Below are 27,692 nucleotides of genomic sequence, written 5' to 3'. Positions count from 1 at the left end.
TGTGCAGTGCCGGGCACAACAGGGCCCTGATCTCAGCTGGGGCAGGGACCGTCTCTCGCTGTGTGTCTGGGCAGCGCCCAGCACAATGGGGCCCTGATCTCAGCTGGGGCAGGGACCGTCTCTCGCTGTGTGTCTGGGCAGCGCCCGGCACAACGGGGCCCTGATCTCAGCTGTAGCCTCCATGTGCTACTGTAAAACAAATAGTCCTAACATCAGGGGTACAGGGAGGGAGCAGGAGTTACATCTGGGAACGTTGGCCTCATTTAAGAGGTAAACGACAACAATACAATTTGTTCTAAGCCCTTCAAGGATTCCATGCGGGAGGGGCCGAGGGCGGGAAGGGGAATCAGTTCCTGGAGCAGGGAGCATTCCTTTGCTTTGTGTTTGTGCAGCACCTAGCACCGCAGAGTCCTGAGCCAGGAGAGAGGCTCCCAGGCACTACTCGACACAAACAATAACTAACACTTGTCTGTCTCAATAGAGTATTCCCGTTGGCCGTGCATTGCCTGTGCTCCTCTTATTTGCCCCATTTCAGGGGGCAGTCAGTGAAGAATGACTGTAGGAAGGGCTGGTGCTTGGCACATTCAAACTAGGGCCAAGCAAATTCCAGGGAGATGGAGAGCAATGACGTGTCGAGCCGAAAAAGGTCTGGCTTTTATTTTATTCTGGAAAATAGTTTCTGCACCTTAAAGTTTGCTTTCGCAGAATGACATTTGGACATAAAAACAGCCTCTCTCCCCCTCTCCACCCTAGCCCCCCTGCTCAAAATTCCCTCCTCTCCTCCGCCCCTTCCACTAGGAATGGCTTCAAGACTGGTCCAGGCATGTGGTTCAACCTCTCACCACCCCCCTCCACGGGGAAGGGGGCAGCAGGCAGAGAGGGTAATCATGGAGTAATCCCAACCCCCATGGTAGGGGGAGCAACCGCTATAGAAAAGGAAACTGATTTAAATCAACCTCCTTGAACAAAGGGTGGGCTTCCATCCCAACTCCCCTCAGTGCAGACCCCGCTCCGTCCAAGGCTGAACAGAGCAGCTGGCTGCCCAGGCACCCTCAGTGTTTGGGGGTAGGGGAGCGGGGATGGGATCCTCTCCAAGAGGGTAAGAGCACCACAGCTGGTTGTATCTACTCCTCTCTTGCAAACCCACAGAGGGAAAACTCCCTCCACCACAACCTCACACTGCTTCGGCCAGGAGCAGGGAGGGTTCGCGAGGGGAGCTCCATCGGCCACAACGTAGTCAGGGGCTTCGTTTCGCTGGACCGTCTTCCTCACCTTGAAGTCAACCAGAGTCTAAGGCCTCTCGGCAGCACGGGGCAGCAAGCCCTACCTCAGAGCCACGTGTGGTGAGGGTGGCACAGCCCAGAGCAAATGGAATGGGGTTGGGCTCACTTGAATTGCCGCAGGCAAGGCGGGATGGAAGAGCCTGCCCAGCTCCCAGTTCCTGCCCAGGAGAATGGCGGGGATCCGACCCAACCTGGAGGGCTCCCCGAAGAGCTGGCTGGATCCCATTGAAGATCCTACCTACAAATGGACCTCCCACTCCCAGAGATTCTATCTTCAGATAGATTCCCCCCATCCTGGCCCAAGGAGGGGAGGAAAGTTACATACACACTGAAGCACCCCTACTCTGAGGAAGCCTCAGGCGCTCTGGATATTGCCGACCAGAGCTGGGAGGGAAGGGGCACTTTGGAGACAGTACATTTGCAGACCCTTTAATACTCTCTTGGAATGACCATCTCCTCCTTGGCTGTTGACATGGGAGCTCCTCTCTGCCTGACCTCACCAACAGGGACTGGATGGCAGGAAGCTTCTGCGCCCACCCATCCTTTGCCAAACTTGCCCTAGGGCACCAAGCAATTTCATGGGTGATGTAGGATGCCAATGGGCGGTTTGGTATCCCTCCTCCCCTGGCTCACCTCCCAGACTGGGGAAGATATAAGGGGATTTAAAACAAAAACAGGACAATACAGCAAAATAATACAGTGGGGGAAAAGTTACCCTTTGGTGTGGTCTATGTTTTGGCCAAATGAGGTCTGAACTGTAACTCTCCCTCCCCAAACTGGCTCTTCAACAGCTTAGCAGCACCTCTAAGAGACTGGAGAGGGGGCTCTACCCCCCTAGATAAGGCAGGGCTCGTTATCAGAGAGCCCCTTTTCTTGTGTCCCACCACCCCTGGGGTTCTCCTCCATGGTGCTATCTCATGTCTCTCCCCACTGCTACATCAATGGTCCTCTCAACCATGGCAGCAGGGGAATCAGCCACCATCAGGCAGGGACTGAGCCAACTTTGAACCGAACTTCAACCCGGGAAAGGATGGAGGCCCCCGCTGAGGATTAAGGCAGGCTGCAAGCTCGGGTCTCTCCCTTCCTCGCCAGAGAGAGTGACACGAGCCAGATTGCAGAGCCCCAGCTCCGTAACAAGCTTCCTCCGTGCACAGTGTAGAAAAGCGGCAATGAAGGACAGTGAAGGGACTGCCGTGGTGGAACACCCACTGCAAACAGAGGAACGTTGGGGAGACGTAAGGTTGCTGGATAGAGAGAAGCCAGGACAACTCCTCACACACCTGTGACCTAGAGGGCTGCTTGGGGACCACTGCACAGGTCAAAGGACAAGAAGGTTCTGATGCTCCAACCATGCTAGAGATGGTCCGATGGAGACACCAAAGAGGTCATCATTGACATAAAGCTCCCTGCCCCTGCACAACTCCCCTACAGCTAACGATGGGCCCTTGAGGACCATCAAGGGTGCCCCGTCATCTCCAATGTTCCCTTCCAGCTATAGCCAGAGGTGACCCCTGCCCACTCCCACTCTGCCCCCAACTAAGGATGGCGAGGTGGGAACTGCCAAAGGTCCTAAGCAGGTCCTGGCATCACCATTAGGCCCTCCCTGGATGAGGTGGTCAACCCCCTCTCTCCATTCTTCCCCCGCAGCTCACAGAGGCTGGGAAAGTAGCCACTGGTCGATCAGTTCGGTTCAGCATTGGCTCTGACCCCACCCACCCACTCTGGAGAAACCACCAGGGACACGGTAGAGGGGAGATCACAATGTCAGAAAGGGGATAGGCACTGGGGGTGCAGAGGGGGAGGGCAGTGGGGAAAGCCTCAGCATGCCCCATCCCAGTCCCCTGCCCCCCCACATCGGGGCATCACAATAATCCTGCCCCCTCCCCTCCCCCCGTATTAAGTGCACAAACACACACACACACACACACCCTGCCCCACCCCGGAATGCACTCGAATGCCACTCAGAAAACAAAAATACAAGGTCTGAGTCCCTGCCCCACACACACACACCCCGCCCACCCGCTCCATGATCTTTATGGGTCCAACATGCTCAAGGGTCAATGTCCGGTGAGAGACGGTGCTAACTCCAACTGGGGTCATAGCCCGTCCAGTCAGAAGGGGGCGCCAGGTAGACCCGCCGGCCGCGGTAAAGAAAGCTGACGATGCCGCGGTAGCCGGCACGGGGCACCCCCGACTTGAGATCATCCATAACGCCCAGGGCCTTGGCGAAGGCCTTGAAGGAGTCGCGGCTGCTGTACTGCACGCGGACGGTGCCCAGTTCCCGACGCTGGTTGCCCTGCAGCTCCTCCACCCGCAGCTCTGGGGCGTCGTAGACCTTGGGCAGGAACGAGCGCTCATACTCCTCCTTCTTGAGGTAGGAGAGGTCCAGCTGGGTGAAAGGCACGAAGCGGTCGTTGAGCTTGATGAACTTCAGGTACTGGTCGAAGAACTGCCCGTGGCTCACGCCCTTGCGGCCGAAGGTCATGGTGCGGGAGACCTCGGGCCTAATGCAGGAGCGGCTGCGCCGCTGCTCCGGCTGCCTCAGCCAGTCGTCCCAGAAGGCTCTGGGCCACTTGGGCTCCAGCTCGTCCCACAGCTCCGACAGCAGCAGCCAACCCAGGCCGGGGAAGAAGTCTGTACGGTAGAGCAGCTCCGGCCGGCCAGCCTCCACCATCTGCTCCTTGCCATTGTCATTCCAGGCCGAGACACACCAGAGGCTGGGGTCAGCCAGCAGGAGCGGGAAGGCCGCCTGGAAGTACTCGAAGAAATCTGGAGCCACTTCCAGGTCATCCTCTACCACAATGGCCGCCTGGTACTGGAAGGTGCGGAAAACCTGGCTCAGGGCCCAGCGGTAGTGTCGGGCGATCTTGTAGTAGCCCTGGAACTTGCGGTGGTCCGTGGGCACCGGGATGTCGCTCAGGTCCGGCTGCTTGATGTGCATGACGGCCTCGCCGTAGGAGGCGATGACCCGGGCCGTCTCCTCGTGCCCGCAGTCCTGGCTCACGATGATGGGGAAGCGCTCCCGGGACGGCCGGTAGTGCAGCAGCTTGTCGAGGCACCGACGGACCGTGCTGCGGTCACAGGCGATCACCACCACGGGCAGGACCGCATCCGGGGAGGCCTGGGACCGGCGCGGGGCGGCCTCTGTGGTGGGCAAAGCCCCAGTGTTGGAGGCGGCGGCGGGCGGCGGGAGCCGACCCGTCTCCTCCGCCTTCTTCCTCTTCTTGCTCCAGAGGGCGCTATACCGGTGGATCTGCCGCAGCAGGTCCTTCTGGTTCTCCAGCTCCAGCTCTGCGTCCTGGGCCAGCCGGATGACCTCCTCGGTCAAGTGGCTGTGGTCGTCGAAGGCTGGGGGCCGGGTCCACAGGAAGAAAAGGAGCAGGGCGTTCCAGGCCACAAACAGCACCACGCCCCAGAGAACCAGGCTGCTCTTCTTCAGCATCCTTCACAGACAGAGGCCCCCCCGCTCGCTTGTGCTCTCGATCCCTCAGGTGTCACTCCACGGCCATGGACCTGGGGGGGCAGAAAGTGGAGTCAGTGAAGTACAAGTGCATATCGGCAATGGGTCACGATTGCCACTGGTCAAGCCCCACCTGGGACCCCGGGCTGGATTGCTCCCTCCAGACTATCCTCCAGGCCTCCAGCCAGTAAGGACAGAGGAGCAGCTCCATCGGGTGGCCATCAGGTTCAGCGCCACTTGGGGAGCCAGGGTGGGATCGTTCCCTACAGCCTCTTCCCAGTGACATGGAGACACCCCATCAGGGCCCATCCCCCTGTGAGATGGAGATGCCCCATCAGGGCCCACCCAGCCCATCCCCCAGTGAGATGGAGATGCCCCATCAGGGCCTATCCCCATGTGAGATGGAGACACTCCATCCAGCCCATCCCCCAGTGAGATGGAGACGCCCCATCAGGGCCCATCCCCCAGTGAGATGGAGAAGCCCCATCAGGGCCCAGCCCCCAGTGAGATGGAGACGCCCCATCAGGGCCCAGCCCCCAGTGAGATGGAGACGCCCCATCAGGGCCTATCCCCATGTGAGATGGAGACAACCCATCCAGCCCAGCCCCTAGTGAGATGGAGATGCCCCATCAGGGCCCAGCCCCTACAGCCTATTCTCCAGGGCTCCGTCCATTCCTGGTTTTACAAGTCCCCAGCAAAGGGGCCCCCAGCCCGTCCCTCAGGGAGCCGATTTCCCCATCCGGATACATCTTCCCCTCCAGATTCTTTCACTGACATTTACTCGATATTGCCCCATTCTTCATGTCCCCCCATTGCTCCCAGGGATACCCCCGGGCCCCTCTCTCCCCTCCTTCGGCATCAGCCCCTTCAACTACCTGCACCAAAGATCTTCCCTGCCCCATGGTTATCCTTTAGCTGAGCTAATTCGCGATCGGCTCGGCTGTCTGGAGGGGCAGAGGCCAACGCTCCCCCTGCACGTCCTGACTCCAGGAATTGGTTGTCCTACAGGATGGGGGGCCTTAGGCCAAGCAGCAGAAACGCCCCCTCCCAGATAGGGTGGAGTGGGGGAGTTGCAGGGCGGGGAGGGCCTGGGAACCCCAGGTGTGAGCAGAAAGGGTAATCCCCCGCCGCGCCTGGGGAGGAGGGTGCATTGGGAGGGGAAGCTGAGTGTACCGGCTGATGAAGCCCAAGACTGGAGACACACCGGATCAGAGATCCCCTCTCCTCCCCACCCAGTGGCTGGTGTGCAGAGATGCCCTGGCAGGCCCCTCCCTCCCCAAGAGCTGCTGCACGAACCTCAGCTCGGACCCCGCTGGTCCCACGGGCGGGAACTGCGCATAGCACCGGCTTAAGCCCGTAATCCCACCCTTGCTTAGTAGCTGCATCAGGAGCTTCATTAATCCCCCCGGTGAGAGCCCCGGCCCTATATTTAACACGGCGACAGGCTGGGCTCAGCCATGTTCACACGCCACCAGGCTGCTGCAAACCCAAGTGGGGAGGGCGACCGTACGGTCGACTCCCTGCTTCAGGGCCATTTGGGCAGCATGTGGCTAAACTACTGTTTGGGTAGGCAGCCATCCCTCTCCGTAGTGCAGCCACCTCTGGGGTGGGGCGGGGCAGTTGTTTAGCAGCCGTGCAGCAGCGCCGCACAGGGACTGTTCACCCCAGCACTGAAACGCAGCCACCTCTGGGGTGGGGCAGCTGGGGAACAACCTCACAGCGATGCAGCACGGGGGGTCACTCGCCCAGCGCTGAAATGCAGCCACCTCTGGGGTGGAGCAGCTGGGGAACAACCTCTCAGCGATGCAGCATGGGGGTCACTCGCCCAGCGCTGAAATGCAGCCCCCTCTGGGGTGGGGTGGAGCAGTCATTTAACAGCTGCCCAGCAACTGACTGGGACAGGAAGCGAAGGAGAATCCCATAGCTCAGAACGAGAGCAGGGAGGGATTTAGCGAGGGAAAAAAATCATTACCCACATTACATTTTGCATCTGGAATTAACTCTAGGGCCAGCGCTGTCTGCGAGGGGACAGCGCCCCCACCCCATTCCCTGCAGCACAGCGCCCCCAGCACCGCACTGGCTTGCACCTCAAGCCGGCTGCTTGCAGCCCAGTGACCCCTAGTGCCACACTGGGGCATTGGGGTCAGCACTGACTTAGAGGGACCAGCACCATCTGTTGAGCCACATCCCCCGGAGGGGGGGGGGGGGGGACTTCCTCAGAGGTCTCCCATCCAAACAAGCGCCCCAGCCCAACCCTGCACCGCTTGGCTCCTAGCCCGGGGCGCAAGGGCAAGACACACAAGGCTTGTTTGACCAGCCGAGCTCACTGATCGGTATTGACTTGGGATGACGGTGGCGAGATCTGGCTGCCGAGCCAGGAAAGTCAGGCGGCTGTGATCCAGGGCCAGTTGGAAGGAGGGCCCCTGGGGAGGAAGAACCGGGGTGTCCATCTGTCTCTGCTTGGCAGGACTCGGGCGGAGATTCGCACCACTGCTGCTTAAGCCTGTCCATCGGTTGGATTCACTGGCGCACACACCTTGGATCCTTGGGGAGGGGTAGACTAGGCTGCGCCCCACGGAATCCCAGAGGCGTAAGGGATGGGGGCAGAGGCATAGGGTGAGGCCAGCTGGGAATATTTTGGCGGGGGGATGGGGGGGGGGAGGGGAGAAACCATGACGCAGAGGCTGAAGAACAGAAAATCCCAGGCTCTACCCGGTCCTGGTTTGAAGCATCTCCAGCCCTGGGGTCTGATCTAGCACAGAGAGGGTGTGTGTGAAGAAGACACTAGGATAGATGGGCCCCACTGATGATTTCAGCGCGGCAAGAGGGCCCGCTGGTCTGATGGCCGGCGATCTCACGCCGGAGAGGCCCGCTCCAGCACAACGGCTGGCCCTGCGTCCCTCTCAGACAAGCTAACAGTTGTTCTAAAGCAGCGGCTGGGCTCAGACACGCGAGCTGGAGCGGCAAGTTGCATTTTTTCCACCTGGCTGGCCAGGGCACGGGAGGATTGAGCCGGCGGGTTTGGGAGCCGCTGACAGTGCAGAGAAAAGGCTCTTTCTAAATCCTCCGAGATCTTCAGACGGCCCAGCAGCTGGGCTCCTTCCCTGGGCGGTTTATCCCAGGGAGCTGCAGGGCAGTAAGGGAGGTGGGGAAAGCAGGTCCATGGAAGGGCAAGAAAACCAGCTCCCCTTCCTCTGCATGCTACTGCTCCCGGTGTGGCTCCCAGACAGAGCTGTTGAGTTTCAGGACAGAGCAAAACTTCTCCTCGCATTAGCCCAGCACGGGTGCAGGAGGGCGAGCGAGCAGGACACTAGTCTGGCTCCTAGCTAGCAGTGGGGGGGCGCAGGGCTAAATTCCACCCCCAGGGAATGCAGGAGGCGGAAGCAGAAGGGGGACCAGGTCCTCGGACATTGGGCCATTCAGTTGCTAATGTGCCAGCCATGGGGTTAAACAGCCCAACTAGGAACACAGCAGAGGGGACTGGATTATCCAGGCCAAGCAGCCCATAGTGCCAAGCTGTGGAGACAGAGAGCATGTGCCAGGCTAGGGACAGCAGCACAGCGCCCCCTAGTGCAGGCCCAGAGGGTGACAGAGTGCATCCCAGGTTAGGCACAGCGCCCCCTAGCGCAGGCCCAGAGGATGACAGAGTGCATCCCAGGTTAGGCACAGCGCCCCCTAGGGCAGGCCCAGAGGGTGATGCAGCGCATCCTAGGCACAGCGCCCCCTAGTGCCAGAATGAGGGAGGTACAGTGACCCAATGAGGGTGGACAGCACAGCGCCCCCTATGGCCTGGCTAAGGGGATGGAACATGTTCCAGGTTAGGCAGAATAGCCCCCCACAGCGCACTCTATGGTCAGGCTGAGGAGGAATGGCTCCTCGAATGCCAGAGCGGGAGGGGACACTGAGCCCGGTTAGGGTGGGCATCTCAGAGCCCCCCCTCCTCCGCCCAGGTTGCTGAGGAAAGAACCAGGGCAGCTCCCCCGCTGCAGCGGCACAGAGCCCCCTCTGGCTGTGCTGTGGGGCAAAGGAGCATGTTATGCTGGGCCGGCCCCTGGCCTTGTCACCCAACCCCAGGCCTGGTTAACTGCTTTGCGGGGCTGAGGCTCGTTTGTTAAAGAGCTAAAACGTCACGTTGGGTATTTGGCAACAAGCGGGAAAGCCTCAGCAGAACGGCCCGTGGCTCGGGAATTGGGTTAGGCGCAGAGCCAGGGGAAGGGAGAGCTGTGCATTGTGGGTACCCGGCCTGACTTCTGGGTCACTCCCACTGTGATTTCACAACCTCAAGAGGCAGCGATGGGCCTCTCGGCCAAGGCCCTGCTTGGCTTAACCTTTTAACCGCTGCTCTGGCCACAGGAGACATCCCACTGGCAGCTCCTCATGAAGCCAAGGACATCCCGTTCTGCCACCCCCCTCGCCAACACCGGCGCAGCCAGAGATGCTCCCTGTCTGCAGCCAGTCCCAGCCTCCTACCACTCACTTTAGATTTGAGAGCTGGGACGTAGGTAGCTCATGGTCAACACAGGGGCCGCTCTTTGCCAGAGCAAAGGGAGAGGTAACGGGAGCTCAGAGAAGTCTACTCCAGCCACCCAGCAGCAGCAGATCCCCTGCCCAGCAGGTCCAATCTCCTCCACTTCTTGTGACCACTCACCCAGCTCACCACAATCAAATACTTACCTGGCTAAGGAAGCCAGTTTCAAAAGCACTTACCAAGAGGTGACGGCCTAAGGGCTGTGACCGAACTAGTCTGACCACAGGCCAGAGGCAATAGGTTGAAGAGGCGGCTGATATGCGGATGGGCTGGCCTGGCTTGGCTGTCTCTTTGTCCTCCTCCTCCTCCACCCCAAAGTCTGGCTCCCGCCCGCTCTTTCAGTGCAGGCCCCTTGTGTGAAGAGCCCTGCCAGGCATCTCAGAGCACGCCAGCTTTTACAAGCCACAGAGAGGAATTAGATCAGTCGCTCACTGAAATGCAGCTGCCTCTGGGGAGGAACACAGCCGCAACAGGACACCATTCTCTAGCTTAGGACATGAGGGGAAGGGAAAACAGCAGGGTGGTGCGCTGCAAGGGAGCACCATTTCAGAATCAAGGAACACCTCCCCCCAGCTGGGATTTGGCCAGGCCTCTGGGATTTAGGCCCCAACTCCCAAGGAAAGCACCAGGGGATACGTGGCAACCCTGGAAGGTCAGAGTCTCAGTTCTAAGCATCAGCGGAAGCCAGGGTTTTTGGGGGCAGCCCCAGGACAGGAAAATCTCATTGGCTTTCCTGTGGGTTCTCTCACTTCCCCTCCAGCTGCCTCCATTGTTCAACAAAAGTCACATCTGGGAGTCCCACAGGCTGGAGGGAGTAAAGCCAGAGAGCAGCAACCCATCCTGCTATTCTCAGTCTTCACTAATGCCAAAAGCCCTCCCTAAATTCCCTCCCCACACGACTCAATCCCAGAAACCTTCCCCTCCTGCTACCAATTTCCAACCCCTCCCCATTCTGGGATCCGGACCCTGCTCACGGTGGGCAAGAGCAAGCACTGGGTCAGCAGAGCCAGGGTGGAGGGAGGAAAATAAGGAGGGGTCTCAGCACAGGGTGCAGGGATGGGTGAGTCTCCGGCATCATCCCCTCCCCACCTAGCACTCAAAGGGTTAAGGGGGGTAATGAGTCCTCAAGGGTGGGCTGCCAGCACTGGCAGCCCAGCCCAGCCCAGCCCTCCTCCTCCCGCCCTGACGGGAAGGGCTTGCTGAAATCAAAGCCACATTGACTAACTGACGCTGGGTCAAAACAACACACATTCCCCCTTTGCCGTTTATGCAAATCAAGTGTAGAGCCAGGAAAGGGAGTGGGGTGGTTAAAGAAAACAGATCCAACGCTGCAGGGGCCAAGGCTTTGCCATGAGGCCTCGGAGACCACTGGTGGTCATGGCCCCCCACTATCTGGATCCAGCTGGTGGTCTCTTGTCTTACCCTTAGACTGTTTGAGGTAGGGTCTGCCCTTCTGTTCTGTCTGCACGGTGCCTAGCACAACAGGGGCCTGGGCTCTTAGACAATACAAATTAATAACCGGTGTATTGTGGCCCGCTTGTGCTAGGGGCTGTGCATACAGAGCGAGACGGTCCCTGCCCCAAGGAACAAAGGAAGGATTATCTCCTTGTTTTACAGATGGGGAAACTGAGGTACGGAGACTTGTCCACAGTCACACGGGGAGCTTGTGGCAGAGCTGGGAACTGCACCCAGGCCAGTTTCTTGACAACTCCTGGGCTGATCCTGTGGTTGTCCGTCTCCCTTCTGGAGCATTCCCCCTTGTCCGACACCCCACATTCCTCAAATCCGCCGGATCTACGGGGTTCAACCTCTCACCCCATACTAGGCCAGGCTACCGACAAGGAACTTCCCCCCTCAAGAGAGAGCAACCCCCACATCCACGCTGGGATAAGGACAGAGTTTGCCCGACCACCTTGTAACAAATTTTAAGCAGCAAGAACGGAGGTTCAAACTAGATCAGAAACCAGCCCCACCCAGAAACCAACTCTCCTGGAAACCAGCCCCCAAGCTAGATCGGAAACCTGCTGAGCCGGGGAAAAGCCAGAGGAACTACAGAAACGCCGGCCTCTTGGGGGATTTTGCATTGCCGCTGGTGCTGTTTCCTCCAACCGCTGTTTCCTCCAACCGGTAGCACTGGCATGGCCAGCATTAACCCTGATAAGAACCCCTCTGCTTCCGGCCAGAAGGGTTCATTCTGATCATCTCATCTGACTTCCTGCATAACACAAATGGACATCCCTCAAACACTAGTGGATTCAGATAACACCTCCCCACTGCTTTAGCTTCCCCAGCCACTCAGTACAAAACAGCCACATATAAGTCGGCAGCGGCCGACCCAGAATATAACACTGCCCGTATGTGCTGCGGCCTTGGGACTCGGCACAATTACCGTGGTGGGCGTCATACAGAACCAGGCAGACTCAGGAATGCTGTTTGAACAGCACACCACAGCACCACACAAACCCACGGATCGACCATATTGTCACCAGGGCCTCCAGACCCTTGCCTTGCCAGGCTGCTTTCCAGAGCCTAGAAAGATTTTCCTCGCACTGTCCAACCCTCCTGGGATGGGAAGGAAACACCAGCCAAGGAGACAGGAGAGAACACACACTAAATATTCCTTCTTCCTGGAAAGCATATTGGAGATATAATTCTGTCCCCCACCCTCCTGCCTTGTCTGAAAACTCCCCAGGGCAGGGACTGTCTCTCCGTGTGTGTCTAGGCAGCAACTGGCACAATGCAGCCCTGATCTCAGCTGACATGATCACAATCACACGGAAGCAGACGTGGTCTCACCCACCTGATCACAAATTATAGCTTATAGAAGGTCATGAGTGCTTTAGATCAGTCTCTAAAAAGTTTCTTTGTTCCCCTTCCCTGGAAAGGGCAAAAGTTTCAGCCATAAAAAGTTCTCCTCCTACCAGAGTAGCTGTTATCTCGCCATCACGACAAGCTCTCGGAGAGGGGTTCTGCTTCCCTCCACACCCCTTGTCTCTCCGGATAACAAGGCAGGCGGGCTTCTGGGTTCCAGATGCTGTGTCGATTTCACACTCACCCCCTCTCGGTCCTCAGCTGAATGTCAAGCCTGGCTTCAAGGCTCTAGCTCAGGAGACAGTCTCCCCTCTGTCCGGGCACGCGTCCGGCTCGAGGACCCCACTTGTTATAGACTCTGGCTGTGTCAACCTCTTGCCTCTCTCTGTACCAGTCGCTGTTCAACAAGGCAAATGACCCAAGTCCAGCATTATGAACTCTCCTCTCTAATCGCTTCTCTCTCTCTCTCTGCCAGTATCTGATTTCCAGCCGCAGGGGGGGGCGGGATGGGGGGAGAAACAGCAAACAGATCCGCTCTGGGCAATGGTACAGAGCAGAGGGGACAGCACCATACCGAGCCGTGTCCTGTTGAAGTTTTAACGCACAGCAGTTTCGACACAGTTCTCGCTGGCTCGGCTGGGCTGGTTTCACTCCCCTCAGCGGTACCAGGAAATGTGGCCCTCCCATATAGGCTAGGAGAGGAGGAAGGAAGGCAGGGTCAGAGGTTGCTATGGGGCGGCCCTCTCGATCAGGAAGTCAGGCCCCCCCCAACTCTGAAAGGGAGGGAGAGTTTAAGCCTCACACACCCATATTTAGCCGAAAGGTGAACAGGAGAATTAAAGGCTGACAGGATCTTTGCAGAGAGGAGACAGGAAGAGAGAGGTGAAGGAGGCCAGATCCTGATCTCCGTTGTTGCCCCTGGGTAGATCAGAAGCTAGCCCACTGCCCTCAATGGAGGCAGGGCCAGATCCTGCTTTCAGTGACCCCAGCCTGAACTGAGAGCAGCAGGGGAACTCCACACTTACACAGCGGGGTAACACAGCAGAATCTGACCCAGAGCCTAGCAGGGACAGGGTGAGAAATTGGAGAGTGGGTCACAGGCCAAGGATCAGACTTTGCTGATGAAGCTTTGGGAGCCGGCCTGGGGAAAGAGCCCTTTCCTGCAGCTGATTAGCCTGAACACCAGACAGCCCCACTGAGTTAATCTCTAATGCCACGTTTGCATACAGAGGGGAGTTAACCATTAACTGTTCTTTTGGCAGCTGCTCCCCTTGGAATCAGAGACAGAGGTTCAGGAGGTAAAGGGAGCTGATCAGATCTGACCCCAGGTTGGGGGACGGGGGGAGAGGGGGTCTTTCTAATCTAGGGGGCACCAGCTCTGATCCAGCTCCAATGTGAAGGACTGGCTCACCAGGGGTTGCGGAAGGGGACGTTTCCCCTTTTGGGGGAGCCAGCCCCAGCTTGGAGGGCGAATGGCTGGCTCAGGGGAGGGGGGGGGGTCAGGAAATGGGCCTTACAAGGAATTAAATAGAATATCCCCCCCCCCAGCCTTTGAAAGCAGCCAGGAATTCAAGCTGCTGTGTCCTCAACTCACCCACCCCAGGAGTCTGGAGGAATTACAACACAGGGTTCAGACTCCAGCCAGGGATCTCAGCAGGCATATGTGCTGTGCCCACAACCCCGGGCCTTCCCAGGCCAAGACAGATTCCCTCCCATCACAGCACAAGGGAAAAAGCCAGGGGGAGACAGTTACAGTCACAGGAAGGGGGGATGGATGGAGGGAAGAGACCTGCATCAACACCCTTCTTGATCTCACACACACACACAAGCGCGCGTTCCCTGTGGGAAATTGGAGGTGTATCTGCCCCATTTATTAACGGGCAAAAATTTTTTATAGCTGTTCCACCTCAGAGCGGAGATTTCAAGCAAACAGAGCCAGGCCAGGTCAGCATTTGGATGGGAGATCTCTAGGGCGATCTAGGGCCTGCAGAGGGCACCTAGAGAGGTGGGGGGCGTCTCACTAGGGGAGCGCCCCTCCCCTCTTGGGCAGTGCCATCCGCTGTGACCCGGTGTGGTGCAGCCAGGGGGCTCTCTCTTTTCACATGAGATGGTGCAAACAGGCCCTGATCACTTGTGATCGTTCGCCAACGGCGCCCAACAATTAAGCCGTTTCCTCCAGCGCCCCAACTGAATCTCAACTCCAGCTGCCTCTCTAAAGCTCTCCCACTGGTTCAACTGGGGATTTCACTTCCTGTCCTCTTGTCTTGCTCACGTGTGGCTGCGCAGCAGCTGCTATGCCTAGTCCAGAGGTGGCTGTGTTTCAGTGCAGAGGGAGCAATCCCCGTGCCATCTTGCTGTGTGGTTGCTATGCAGCCACCTCTGGTGTGGGGCATGTGAATGCTACAGGAGCAGGGGAGAAACGGGAAATTGCAGGGAGAGAGAGACAAGCCTTTATCGTTTGGATCGGCAGGCCTGATCCCGCCAGCACAGCGGATGAAAAAGCCAGCCGGATTCCACTCTGCCCTACGCATCGGCGCCAGGACTGGCTCAAGACACTGATGAGGCGGGACGGACGCACCCCTGCTAGGTGGGTCGCCGTCTCTCTCCTCCACTGGAGCTCTCTCGGGGTTTATGCCACGGCTGCTCGCTTCCCAGCATGCACCCGTGAAGAGAGGGATGCCGAGCTGGAGACTCTCAGCCCGATTCCCCAATGGAACCGGGTTCCGTTCACAACCACTAGCCCCCAGGTTGGGGTAACCCGGGCAGGCAGACGGGCTCTCTAGCCCCCTCCTGTGGCCGGACCACATAGAGATTTAGGACGCCGCTGTTGCTTCCATGCTAATAAGGTTCTTTAGCTCGGGCAGTAGAGCTTCACGCTTTCAGGGTCTCTTTTCACGGCAGTTAGCCCAGGCTCCTACCCAGGAACTAACCAGGCCTGGTGGGAGGGAGGGAGGGGGGGGTGGGTTAGAGTGTTGGATCCATTTCCACTCAGCCTGCTGACTTTGCAGTGAGGACACAGGCTACAACCATTCAAGCGCTGATAGTCCTCCAACGCTTTCCCACAATTCCCCAGTGCGCCCAGAAGGGCGGACAAGTTCTCCCACAATTCACAGGGAAGGAATCAGAGCGGTAACCTGGGTAGGGCTTTGCCATGGGGCTGCTCACGCCTGATCACTGCAGAGGTAACTCAGGGGGTTAGTAGACACGGACCCTTAGATACACAGGACTGGTTCGATCCCCACCCAGTAGCTTTTTGGCCGCCTCAAGCCCTTGGCCTCCCTGTCCGCCCCCTATCCACCTCCCGTGGGGGGCACTTATAGGGCAAACCCCATTGGGCTGGTGGTTCGTGCATGGGGAGCTAGCCCTGGTCTCTGCCCACCACGGGGAGGGCTCAGAGCCCTGCCATCTGCAGATCTACTTCACTTCCAAAGGTAGATCAGAGCCAGACGTAAACACACGGAGATGTGAGGAACAGTCTGTCCTCCCCTCCTCCGCTGCCTGTTCTCTAATGGGAAACAGCCGGCAGCCATCACAGAGCAGTAGAGGATGGGAGGGGCTTCTCTGTGAAGGGGGGGAGGGGTGCAGGGGGTGCACAGGAGGCAAACAGGAAACCAGCCAGCACAGCAGGTCCCAGGATAAGGGGAAAGGCGTCTCCTGTGCGCCAATCAGGTCAGCAACCCAAAGGGACGGGGCGAGATTCAGACCGGGAAGGGAAAGATATTGTAAGTGCATGGGGTCGGGTCACTAAGGGTTAAAGCCAAGGCCACTTGCTCCTGCAGATCCCCTGGCCCCCCACAATAACTTAGCAACCCATCCAGCCCACTTCTGTGCTGATCGCTCCCCCCGCCCCCAGCATAGGAGGAGCCGGTTGAGGGGATTAGCACCCCTGGGTTCTGCTGCCAGCTCTAGGAGCGGAGTCTAGTGGTTGGAGCAGGACGCAGGACTCCTGGGTTCTAGTCCCAGTTCTGGAAAGGGAGTTGGGTCTAGTGGTTAGAGCAGGGGGGCTGGGAGTCAGGCCGCCCAGGCTCGATTTGTGGCTCTGCCATTCATCCACTGGAATCCTGGACCGGTCACGGCGCAAATCTGTGCCTCAGTTTCCCCATCTAATAAAACCATTAAGTACTCCTGGAGGAAGAGGGGTGGGGACACTCAAGAACACAGATGACCAGGAGCTAGGCAGGAGTTGCCCAGCCCAGCATCTCCCAATTAAGGGGAAGCCTCAACAGCTGGCATAAGGTAGTCACGCCCCAGTGGTTGACAGTGACAGACACAGGGTCCCCAAAGGAGGGATGGGATGTCACCGCGGCCCAGCCCTGCACATGGCAAGCTGGAGGCCTGAACTTCTCCCGGCCTCTCCTCTCCGTTACACTCGTCCGAATCTAGGTCAGTCCCTAATGAGAATAAGCTTCTGGGCAAGACAAACAATCAGGAGCCCAACCTCTGCTCTTACACCAGGGTAGGGCTAATCCTGGTGGAGGGCAGTGAAAACAACCCCGCTCACACACACTTCAAGCACGCAGATGGCCCTGATCGGTTCCAGCTGGGTCCCGCCTGTTGCCAAACCAACAGCCAATACTCACAGAGCGAAGGGGAAGAATCATGGGGATTGGCTAGCTCAGGGAACAGGATACAGGGCATTGCCTCTCTGAGGTCCCAGCTCCAATCCGGCCCCAGGGTTGGCACAGGGAGGCAGGGATGGGATACAGGGCCTTTCCTCTCTAGAGGATGTTGGCTCAGATCTGGCCCCAGGGCAGGGGGAATGGCTGGCTCAAGCAGGTGGGGCCTGGGACATGGACCCTTCTCCACTAGGGGGCACTAGCTGTGATATAACTCCAAACCAAGACCAGGTAGGACTGGCTGACTGGCTCAGATGTCCTCCCCTTAGGGCAGGCGGGTTCCAATCTAGCCACAGATCAGCAGTGACTAAAAGTCATTTCCATCCAGTCTACCCTGCATGAAGCGAGTTGGTGGGTCTCAAGCTAATTCAGAGCAGACGGGTCCGTCGCATACGAAATGGGGAGAGGTAGTCAGGGGCTTACAGAGACTGAACACTCATCTGCCCCTAAATGGGCACTGGGCTGTGGCACATTGGCAGGGGCAAGGCTCAGATAAGCCAGCGCAATCCAGGGAGAGAAATCTCTTCTGTGGCTGCCCAGGGGAACCCGATAACCAAGCGCCTTCCGTGCCACCCGCTGTCTTTCTTCCTGGGGAGCCCAGTGACAGAGATACACCCCTAGCCCAGGACAGAGGGGAGACAAGGGATCCAGCAGCAAAAGCATCTCCCAAGATGTTGGTAGTTCCTATCTTCTGACCAGTGTATGAGAGAGACTGGACTCCCGCCATGCACCCTTGGGACCTAGCCACAGAAGACTATATTACAGCCTAACCAGGCACACGTCTGGGTTTGGCAGGGAATTGCCCGCCAGTGTACTGGTGCATTCTGAAATCTAGTCAGCTATCCCACGGTGCTTCAGCCCGCTGGAGGCGCATGGAGTGATGCACTCTGGGATGTCCTACAGAGCTCGGAGGAAGGAGAACCGGCCTACCTGGTTATACCAGCAGCTTCGGGGTGTGAACTGGTCTACGTACCCAAGTAAGAGTGGCCAGCTGATCGCACCAAGATAACCAGGTGCCAACCCTTGCCAGGATTCCTGCCAGGGCTGCTAACCAAGGATCCGCCACGTGGCATGCAGACAAAAGCCACTTCCAGAGTTGACTATGTCACTAACTGGTTACAGAGAAGAGATGCGGGTGAGTTTGTCATCAGTCAGCCTCCCAGTCTCAGAAGATGGGGAAGGGCAGCTGCACTCTGGCCCCTAGTGATGATAGGACTGTGTAATCAATCACACTTTTCATCCCTTGATCTCAAAGCACTTTACTAAGGCAGGAACGTTGCACTACCATGCATTGTATGGAGGGGGAAACTGAGGCACGGAGAGTCCGTGACTTGACCAAGGTCCCACAGGAAGACTGACAGGATTAGAAACACAGGTCTCAACTCCAATCCCTGACTCCTGCCCCTCACACTAGCCACTAGACCCCACTCCCCTCCCAGAACCCAGGAGTCCTGACTCCCAGTCCCCACTGCTCTAACACACTAGCTTCTCTCACCCATGCCACCTCTGAAATGCAGCCACCTCTAGTTTAGAGAGCAGCACCATCACTGGGTTGGGGGCTGAGAACGTCTCCAATTCTGGAGTATCCCAGCCTTGGACTCTCCCACACACAACTCTACTAATGCCCCTCAATCCTGACTGCAGCTCCCTACTATCCCAGCCCTTGGCTGCCCTCCCCCCAGCTCTGCCACAAAAACCGAGAACTGCACATAGGACCAGGAACTGCAGACTGGCCGTGTGTCTCACAGCAACCCCTGCTCTGGCTTCCCATCCATGTCAAGATTCAATTCAGATTCATCCCCCACCCGCCTCCCCAAGTACAGGACCACCATGGATTTGTAGTACCGGAGAGGGGAGCCCAGTGCTGGAATAGCAGGGGGGCTGAGAGTCAGGATTGAGGGGCCCCAGTAGAGCTGTGTGTGTGTGTGTGTGAGGGGAGCCAGAGCACCGGGTGGGGGGGGGGGAAGAGAGGGGAAGGGCGGTATGGGGGAGCAGCAGATCTAGTCTCTTTACTCTCTTCAGCTAGCATCCACCTCCTCCCTGCCCTTTCCCACGATCGCCCCCCCTGTGGACACAAGCACCTTCCCCTCTACAGTTCCCATCATCTGGGAGAGCCTCCCCCCCGGCCCCCCTCTCCATCTCACTGCCTCCATTTATTAGCCAACCTCGGCTGAAAGCGTCTCCCTTTAAAATAACAGATGGAGGAACAAGAACTCACTCAAGCCTTTTGAGATAATAATTTAAGCGAATTGTCCTTGCCGCGGTCGTGATATGCTAAGCGTGTTTAGCGTCTAGCTGCCAAAGTGCTCAGAGAGCACAAGGAACATCCCAGTCGAGAGTGACTGAACGCCGTAAAAGAGCCTGTGTGGTTAAGGCTGGGACTCCGGAGTTCAATTCTCAGTTCTGCCACTGACTCTCGGAGCTTGGGCAAGGCCCTGTATCTTGCCAAGCCCGTTTCCCCCACAAGCCTTCCGAGCGCTCACGCTCTGTGTATGTGCAGAACCCAGCACAATGGGCCCTCCAGGCGCTACCCTAATAGAAATAAACAAACTGGCGTTTATATAGGGCCCGTCATCCTAAAGGACGGAGCTGACTAAGCAGCTACATCGGGCTCCTCAGCGAGAGAACCCAAAGGATTGTAACTGATACACAAAACATTTCACCCCGTGCTGAAGTGCAGCCACCTCTGAGGTGTGGCCTGGCAGCTGTTTAACAGCGCACAACATAACAAACAATAATTGCTAGTAGTAGTAATTTCTATTATCATAGTACCTCAGTCATGGATCAGGACCCCAGCGTGCTAGGGGCTGTACAAACACAAAACAAAAATACATGAAGTGGAAAAGAATCCTATAATTGGTTGAAACTGTGCAGAGGTTGGATTTTCAGGGAGGCACAAAAGAATCACCTGAATTACGAACAGTCTAGACCTGCCATTTCTTTAAAATTAAATTCAACCAACTTGTTTTTCCTTCACAGGTTAACTTTATGCTGTCTGATCTGTCCACCTCCTTTTGTAAGACACCTTAGGTAGCTGCCTCTGTACGTCTACACTTCAATCGCAGGGTGCGATTGCAGCTCATGTAGACGTACTTGAGCTCACTTTAGTTTAGCTACGCTCAGGTACCAGAGCCGCGAAGCAGTGCCAGCACTGACTACACAAGCCCATCTGGAACCCTGGGTAGTTACTTGTGCAGCTATCTCACTCCGGGACCCGAACTAGTTAGATCAAGGCTCGCTCAGGTCTGTCCACTCCACACCCTATGACTGCAGTGTAGACAAACCCTTACTAATGTGCTGGGGACACTGACATAAGCAGTAGTGTTAACACTGAAGAAATGTGTTGATGTAAATGAAAATAGGTCCCCCCGACCAAAACACACCATATCAGGGCACAGCAACTTCATTTTCAGTTGCACTGAGCACCTTTGGGCCCTGTTAAAGCTTGGGGCCCCAGAGCCAGATAGAGGGGAGATGAGGGACAGGGATTGAGCATGGGATAAAGATGGACCCAAGAGCAAAGACAATATCTAGCTGCTGGCTAACTAGCAGCGTACAGGAAAGTGCTGTCACTCGCTCGCTGAAGATGGGTTGCGTTCAAGTTTGCAGTCCAGAACAAACAAAAAAAAAAAAACCGTCTTGGCTTTTTTCTGGTATTGGGAAGAGATAGGACACTGGGGTATACACATAGAATATCAGGGTTGAAAGGGACCTCAGGAGGTCATCTAGTCCAACCCCCTGCTCAAAGCAGGACCAATCCCCAACTATTTTTTTTTTTTTTTTGCTTCAGATCCCTAAATGGCTCCCTCAAGGATTGAACTCACAACCCTGCATTTAGCAGGCCAATGCTCAAACCACTGAGCTATCCCTCCCTCCTAACAGCTGTAAACACCCATCAGCCCCCAGCCTGCCTGCCAATGATCGTTGTCTCTAAACAGAGAACACCAAAAGGATGTTTATAAGCGGGACTGGTACCAGAGTTCTGGAGCCTACAGCCATCCCTTGTTACAAATACTCCAGCAGGGTCAAATTCAATCCAACCCCACGTCACTGAGGGGCTGGCTCAGAGAATGGGATTACAGGGATTTTTACTTCGAAGAGACCCCCAGGTCGAAGAGGATTGGCAGGCTCAGGGAATGGGGCCTTCTGGACTTGGGTAAGTCCCTTCCCTGCTCTATGCCTCAGTTTTCCCAACTGTAAAATAGGGAATAACGATACAGCCTTCCTTTGTAAAAGTGCTGAGATCTCCTGATAAGCGCTAAAATCACCGTTATTTGCAGTGTTGCTGTAGCCATGTTGCTCCCAAAATATGAAAGAAGAGCTCTGTGGAGCTCAAAACCTTGGCGCTCTCACTAACAGAAACTGATCCAAGAAAAGTTATTACCTCGCCCACCTTGTCTCGCTCATAGCAGTTGGGCATTCTTATTACAGGGGGCTCAGGGGCATTGGGGAATGGGATATGGGGCCTTTCCCCTCTAGGAGGAGCTGGTTCCAGTCACACCCCAGGTCAGGGGCACTGGCTGGCTCAGAGAGGGCAGGGAATGGGATACCTGGCTTTTCCCTTCTAGGGCACCAGTTGCACTGAAAATGACTCTCAGCTGGTCTGTGCATAAACCAAGTACGTGCGTTCTCAGCTGCGTTCCTAGCAGGACTCTGCAGGTCAGATGAGAATGATTTTCAGTGTAACAAGGAGGCTAAGAACTGAAAGAGTCGCCTTTAACTTCCCTCTCAGCACTAGAAGGCCCAGACACACCGGTGGCAGGGAGAAGGTGGGAGTGGGCGGGAGTCGCTTGCTCTTCTGCCAGCTCAGGAGTACAGATGCCCCTCAGCCCAGCACATCTGATGAAAAAACCATCGCCTCTTGGGAGCAATACTCGGGTTTAACTCCCGCCTTGCTGGAAAGGGGCAGATACTGCAGAGGATTCCACCCCAATGTGGTCATCAAAGCATTGGTCCCAAAGTGCTGCTGGACCCTCTGGGGAGGCAAAGCCCAGAGAGAGCGCTGCTCCAAGTCACCCAGTTATGCATCAAGCAACCTATGAAGAAGGGATGGGGGAGGTGGTCACCATTAGAAGGCAAGGGACCAGTATCAGGGCTCAGGGTGCCACTGATGGGACAATCGGCGGCTCATCGGCGATCAAGAATGTAGGAACTGGACCTCCCTGCCATGCTGGATAAGCCCCATCTAGCCTGGTATGCCCCACCCCATCCTACCCCCACCAGATCAGACCACTGGGCCTGTGGACTCCAGTAATCCACCTACTCCATTCCCAGTTCTGCAACTGGCCTCCTGAGTGCAAATCACCTCACTGCTCTGTGCCTCAGTTTCCCCATCAGTAAAATGGACATAACGATCCTGACCTCCTTTGTAAAGCGTTTTGAGATCTCCTGATGAAAAGCGCTAGGTAAGAGGCAGGTGTTATTGTTATTATCTAATCCAGTATCCACACCCTACCATGCCAGATCAGACCACTGGTCCCAATCTAATCCAGCATCCAACCCCTCTATCACCTCAATGGGACCATCTCAAAGGGAACAGAAGCATCTGTTCCACTGTCACATGCCAGCCAGCACCAGATGCTCCAAAGGCATCACACACAGTGTGATCCCATGGCAGGAAGGATGTTGGTTGGTAACCCACAGCTATTGATCATCTTACACCTCGAACCATAACCGTTGTAGCCCTATCCCAGAGGCACTATATGTATTCACAGAAGAGTCCCAGCCTTTTAGTTTACCAAGCTATTGGCCTCATACTGAACTACACCTCTACCCGATATAACACAAATTCGGATATAATGCGGTAAAGCAGTGCTCCGGGGGGGTGAGGCTGCGCACTCCAGTGGATCAAAGCAAGTTCGATATAATGCGGTTTCACCTATAACACAGTAAGATTTTTTGGCTCCCGAGGACAGCGTTATAACAGGGTAGAGGTGTACCTCAAAATCCTGTGCCAATGAGTTCCACCGATTAACCATCCAATGCGATTTCTTTACCCTCCAACATGCATTCTCTTTTCCCAGTCACTTCCTCTGCAGAATGGACTCAAGGCAGAAGGAAACCGTCTTTCAGTGGGCAACAGAAACAAGAGGACAATGGAAAGAACAGCAGGAAAGCCTAGCTTCTCTCCCAATTTTGAAAGGCACATCATAAATAAATCTCACCTGATTGGTGTCGGCTCAGTGTTTCTGGTGGACTCCTGGCCTCTGGTTCTCTCCTGGGGGAGGGGGGTATCTGGGCTCCCCCCTCCCCCTTTCAGGACCTCACTTGAGGACTCAATGCAGGAGGAACAGCAGGAAAGGGCCTCTCCACCTCCTGAATGGGCCACACAGCTCCCCCTATCCTGGTTCAAAGCTAATAAACACACCCCAAGCTTCCCCCACTGAAAGGAGCGGACGAGTTCTGTACTGGTCTCTCCAAGCCTTGAAATAACTCCCCGTCTCTCCTCAAGTGTCTTTCAAGACTCCCAGAGAATCAAGCCATTACAGCCCCTCGGGTCTCTGGGGAGGAGGGTGGCAGCGTATACAAGAGTCTGGTTTTCACCGCTCCCGATCAGTGCTGCTGCAGCTTGCCCACAGGTCACGTCGCCTCATCGCTGTTACCGTCCGGCAGCTCTCTGCTCATCCGTGTCTCCTGGTGAGCTCTCACTCCCCAGGCACAAGTTGGCGCACCATCAGTTTCAGGGACAAACCAAAGCCCTGGTGTCCCATCTCCTAAAGTCCTGCCAGATCCCAGCCAGCTAGTCTCGTATCCGGGAGGTGGGTACGGAGTGCCATCCTCGTCTCCTTTCAATTCCTTCTTGGCTCTGTGTAACAGACACACAAGTGTATTAGACCCTGGCTTCCACCCCCGCTCTTTAGTATTAATGCCAACAGGATCAGCCTCCATATTGCCTTTATTCCCCTACTACTCAGGACGGGTAACAGAGGATGAGTATCACTGAGACCTGCTTCCCTGGCTCTGCCCCCTCACACAAAAACCTGCTTCTCAGGACAAGGTTAAATTTCCTGCTCTGTAGTCCCAATGTTAACAGCATCTATCACACAGCCAGGGCCCTTCAATCCTATTACAGTCACATCAACCTCCTCCTCTCCTGGAATATATCCACCTATTATCCCACCCACACTCTGCTCCTATGGATAGCTCCATTTCCTCTCTTGTGGTATATCCACCCAATAATGCCTCCCCAACTATGCTCCAATCATATATCCTCCCAAAATCTTCACTTCCTCTCTTGTGAGATGTTTGCCCAATATCCCCCCTCTCCAAAGGTGTCCCTCCCCCACTGCTCCCATGGTATGTTGTCTCCACCTACCCTCCTGTACTATATCTGACCAATGTCCCCTCTCTACTCACATCCACCCAATATGCCGCTTCCCCACTGCTCCTGTGGGATTTCCATGTGGTCTCACCTCCTGTACATGCCCCACAGTACATTCACTCTGCCCTGTCCACCCTGCAGAATCTTTTCCCTCACGCTGCTCCCAAAGGATGTTCACCCCAACAACCCCTCCAATCCCATGGGACATCACCCTAATACAGAGCTCCAGCCCGACGGCACCTTCACCCCATTGGAAACCTCTCTCTTCCCCCCACATAATAGTATATTTATTCATCCTTGAGTTACCCAGTCCATCTCTGCCCACCCGCCCTGGAGATATGGGGTGGGGAGGAGCTGTCCCCCCGCCTGGAGATATGGGGGACAGCTCCTCCCCCCTCCTGAGGCTATGGGGGGCAGCTCCTTACTCCTCCCGCCTGGAGATATGGGGGGCAGCTCCTCCCCCCTCCTGGGGCTATGGGGGGCAGCTCCTCCCACCCCCCCCGCCTGGAGATATGGGGGGCAGCTCCTCCCCCCTCCTGAGGCTATGGGGGGCAGCTCCTTACTCCTCCCACCTGGAGATATGGGGGGCAGCTCCTCCCCCCTCCTGAGGCTATGGGGGGCAGCTCCTTACTCCTCCCGCCTGGAGATATGGGGGGCAGCTCCTCCCACCCCCCCGCCTGGCGACATGGGGACAGCTCCTTCCCGCTCCGCCTGGAAACACGCGGGGACGCGAGGCTGCTCCTGCCTCCCACCCCCCGCCCGTTCCCCACTGACCCAGAGCCGCCTCAGCAACAGCAGCATCACCACCAGGTTCCAGCCACTTCCGCCTGCCAGCGCCGGAAGCGAACCCATAGCAACCGCTCGACCCGCCCAGCGTCGCCCCAGCCTAGCCCCGCCCCACGTTTTAGGCTGACCACGCCCCCTTCCTTCCTTCCCCCTCGCCCGGCGGGGAGTCAAGCCCCCTTCCGAATTTTCCTCGGGCCACGCCCCCAGTAAGACCCCCCCCATTTACTGGACATGCCCACATGCGAAACCCCGCCCCCTCCGCCCACCCCAACGGCTCGACCGTGGCGGCGCAGCCGGATCTGGGTTTCCTGCGGAGCAAACCATTCGGCTCGGAAGCGGGGGGAACGAGAACCCTCCTTCCATTGTGGTTAAAATTACCCCCAGGCTGAGGCTCCATCCCATAACGCTCCCCTTTCTCTCTCTGGGATTCACCCCCCAAACACCTTTCTCAGACGGATTTGATGTAACTATCAATGTCTCCCCCAATAGACGGAATGGACGCGCCCAATTCCCCACCTGGGGAGGGGTCTGGAACAATCCAATCCCACAAGGGGGGGGGGCTGAATAGTCCTGCAGGGAGGAAGAGGAGGATTCCATCTTCCCTCTTGCAGTGCTATTACACCTCTTCCCCCGCTGTGCCTATCACGTTGGTGTGGCCGGGAGGGCGAAGCGCTGAGAGTTGGTATCTTTCCTCCAGATACCCCTCTACTGGGGGCTGTGGTACGGCCCGAGGGAGGAGGGCTGAAGAGAACCTTTTCTGTTGGGCTGTGGGATCGGGAGGGAGAAACCAAACTAGGCCCCAGCGGGGGTGTGGGGTGAGGCTCACTGCGAACCTAAGGGACTGAATAATGGTTCCTCCCCATTTCTCCTTCCCAGCTCCCATGGCCCCTCCTCCTGCTTCCAACCTCTTGGCCCGCCCCCTGTTTCATGGCCCTCTCACCTCTACCCCTCCTTGGCCACGCCCTCTTGTAGTCTCTCCCTATTTCCTGGCCCCGCCCCTTTCTTCCTGGCCCTCCCCCTTGGGTCAACCCCTTGCTTCCAAAAACAACAAGGAGTCTGGTGGCACCTTAAAGACTAACAGATTTATTTGGGCATAAGCTTTCTTCGGATGCAAGAAGTGAGGTTTTTACTCACGAAAGCTTATGCCCAAATAAATCTGTTAGTCTTTAAGGTGCCACCAGACTCCTTGTTGTTTTTGTAGATACAGACTAACACGGCTACCCCCTGATACTTGACCCCTTGCTTCCAGTCTCCTTAGCCCACCCCCCATTGTTCCCAGACCCCTGGATCTCCCACAGATGTTCCTGTCTGTACTGGAGAAAAATTAAACATCTGGCCTATATCCCTGCCTGCACCCATGTGCACACATGTCCACACATGTGTGGAGGTACAGACGTTCACAGCGTTAGCAAGACCCAACTTACACAAATTTGCACTTACGGAAAAAGTTCCATAAGCCAGAAATAGGATTTTCGAGTTGCGGAAATTTTTGCGTAACGTATGGGTATAGGTTTCCAACTTATGAAAAATTCAAGTTACGCAAGGCTTTCCGGAACGGAACGATTGCGTAAGTTGGGGGTATCTGTATGTGGCATTAGTTGGGAGCCAAATGAACCCTCCCTATTATACATTGGACTTGGAAGGATTAAGTTTTGATCAGTAAACGTCGATTTCACCGTGCACACACGCAGCCCCAAAAAAACATTTCCACATCAGTAGTAATCAACATTAACAGACAGGCAACCCAAGAAAAAGCCTGCTTGAGAATTTATTCCAGTTTGATATACGGATATTTCCATTGTATATTTAGACATGTGATGGGGACAATATGTTTTAACGCTGATAAAGCTTTAACGTTTTTGAATCTCAACGCCTATTAACTCATTAAATAATTATTGTCTAATCCCCTTGTTGCTTATCCTGATTAATTCCCACAACTGCAACGATGTAAATCGATAACATTAAAAAATGCCTAAAATAAACATTGAAATTATAAAAACATAAAACTGGAATTCTGCCAAGCCTGGTGATACACCTGTTAAACTGCAGCGATATTGACAATCTCTCCAGCTGCCCCCTTGTGGATCCGCTAGCGCCTCGTGTCGCTGTCTCGCTCAGTCTGCCTGCCCACGTATGTTTTATTTTTATTTTATGGTCATCATTGATTTATTGCAGTCATTATTTTATTATCATTCATTGCTTTATAATTAATTACATAGAAACAAAATCATTTTTTTTGTCTAGTGCCAGGGATAGACCCAGGCTCCCAGGCTCCTCTCTGCGCTGACCCACTAGACTCCATTCCCTTCCCAGAGCTGAGAACAGAAGCCAGGAGTCCAGACTCCCACTGGCTTCAAATTCCCTTCTTCTACCTTCCCTTCATCAGCAGACCCTCTCTAACCACTGGACATTGCCGCCTCCCTGCCACATCTTGAATGGAGCCGATGAGAATGATGTACAGCCCCTTTCAACCCAAATGATCCTCAAGACTTTTAAGAAATAGTACAAGGTTACACATCAGGTAAACATCCTTTGCGAAGCTCTTTCTTGGGCAGGGACTTTATTTTCTCCGGAGCTGCTGTTTAAAGAAGATTATTCAGGCAAATATTAAAAGTCATCGCAACAAGAAAGAGTCACAAATTCCCATGCTCTAAGATACTGCTCCACAAGACTCAGAGATTAGTAGTCATCCCTGGCACAGAGCTGGTCTCTGTAGAATCTTCCTACATCGATGGAAGGGGTTTTTCCATTGATGTCATTAATTCACTTCTCTGAGAGGCGGTAGCTAGGTTGACAGAAGAATTCTTTCTTCGGCCTAGATGTGTCTACACCGGGGGTTAGGTTGAGCTAACTACAGTGCTCAGGGCAAAAACATTTTCACATCCCT

The 27,692-nt window shown here is 55.9% G+C and overlaps 1 protein-coding gene and 1 long non-coding RNA gene across 6 annotated transcripts; one reads left to right on the top strand and one right to left on the bottom strand.

Annotated features, from left to right (window-relative positions):
* Window positions 1-627: 627 nt before the first annotated feature.
* On the bottom strand, window positions 628-24,933 carry MGAT1 (alpha-1,3-mannosyl-glycoprotein 2-beta-N-acetylglucosaminyltransferase). Of its 5 annotated transcripts, none has more exons than XM_065564623.1 (4): window positions 24,794-24,933; window positions 22,863-23,503; window positions 12,072-12,774; window positions 628-4,796 (listed from the first exon to the last, which is right to left on the bottom strand). In XM_065564623.1, the coding sequence occupies exon 4, from the start codon at window positions 4,723-4,725 to the stop codon at window positions 3,364-3,366; it is 1,362 nt and encodes a 453-aa protein (XP_065420695.1). In that variant the 5' UTR covers window positions 4,726-4,796; window positions 12,072-12,774; window positions 22,863-23,503; window positions 24,794-24,933; the 3' UTR covers window positions 628-3,363. The 5 variants fall into 5 exon arrangements, with proteins under 5 accessions (XP_065420695.1, XP_065420693.1, XP_065420696.1 ...); XM_065564621.1 differs by having other exon boundaries at window positions 12,193-12,774; XM_065564624.1 differs by having other exon boundaries at window positions 12,327-12,774.
* Window positions 13,340-21,156, top strand: LOC135974988 (uncharacterized). Its single transcript, XR_010592057.1, has 3 exons — window positions 13,340-13,380; window positions 14,553-14,669; window positions 20,489-21,156. It is a non-coding gene; the product is annotated as an uncharacterized LOC135974988 (long non-coding RNA).
* Window positions 24,934-27,692: the final 2,759 nt, after the last annotated feature.

The sequence above is a fragment of the Chrysemys picta genome, chromosome 12, assembly GCF_011386835.1.
Source record: "Chrysemys picta bellii isolate R12L10 chromosome 12, ASM1138683v2, whole genome shotgun sequence".
Taxonomy (NCBI): domain Eukaryota; kingdom Metazoa; phylum Chordata; order Testudines; family Emydidae; genus Chrysemys; species Chrysemys picta.
Note: the sequence above shows the minus strand (reverse complement) of the source record. Positions and strands in the feature narration are given on the sequence as shown.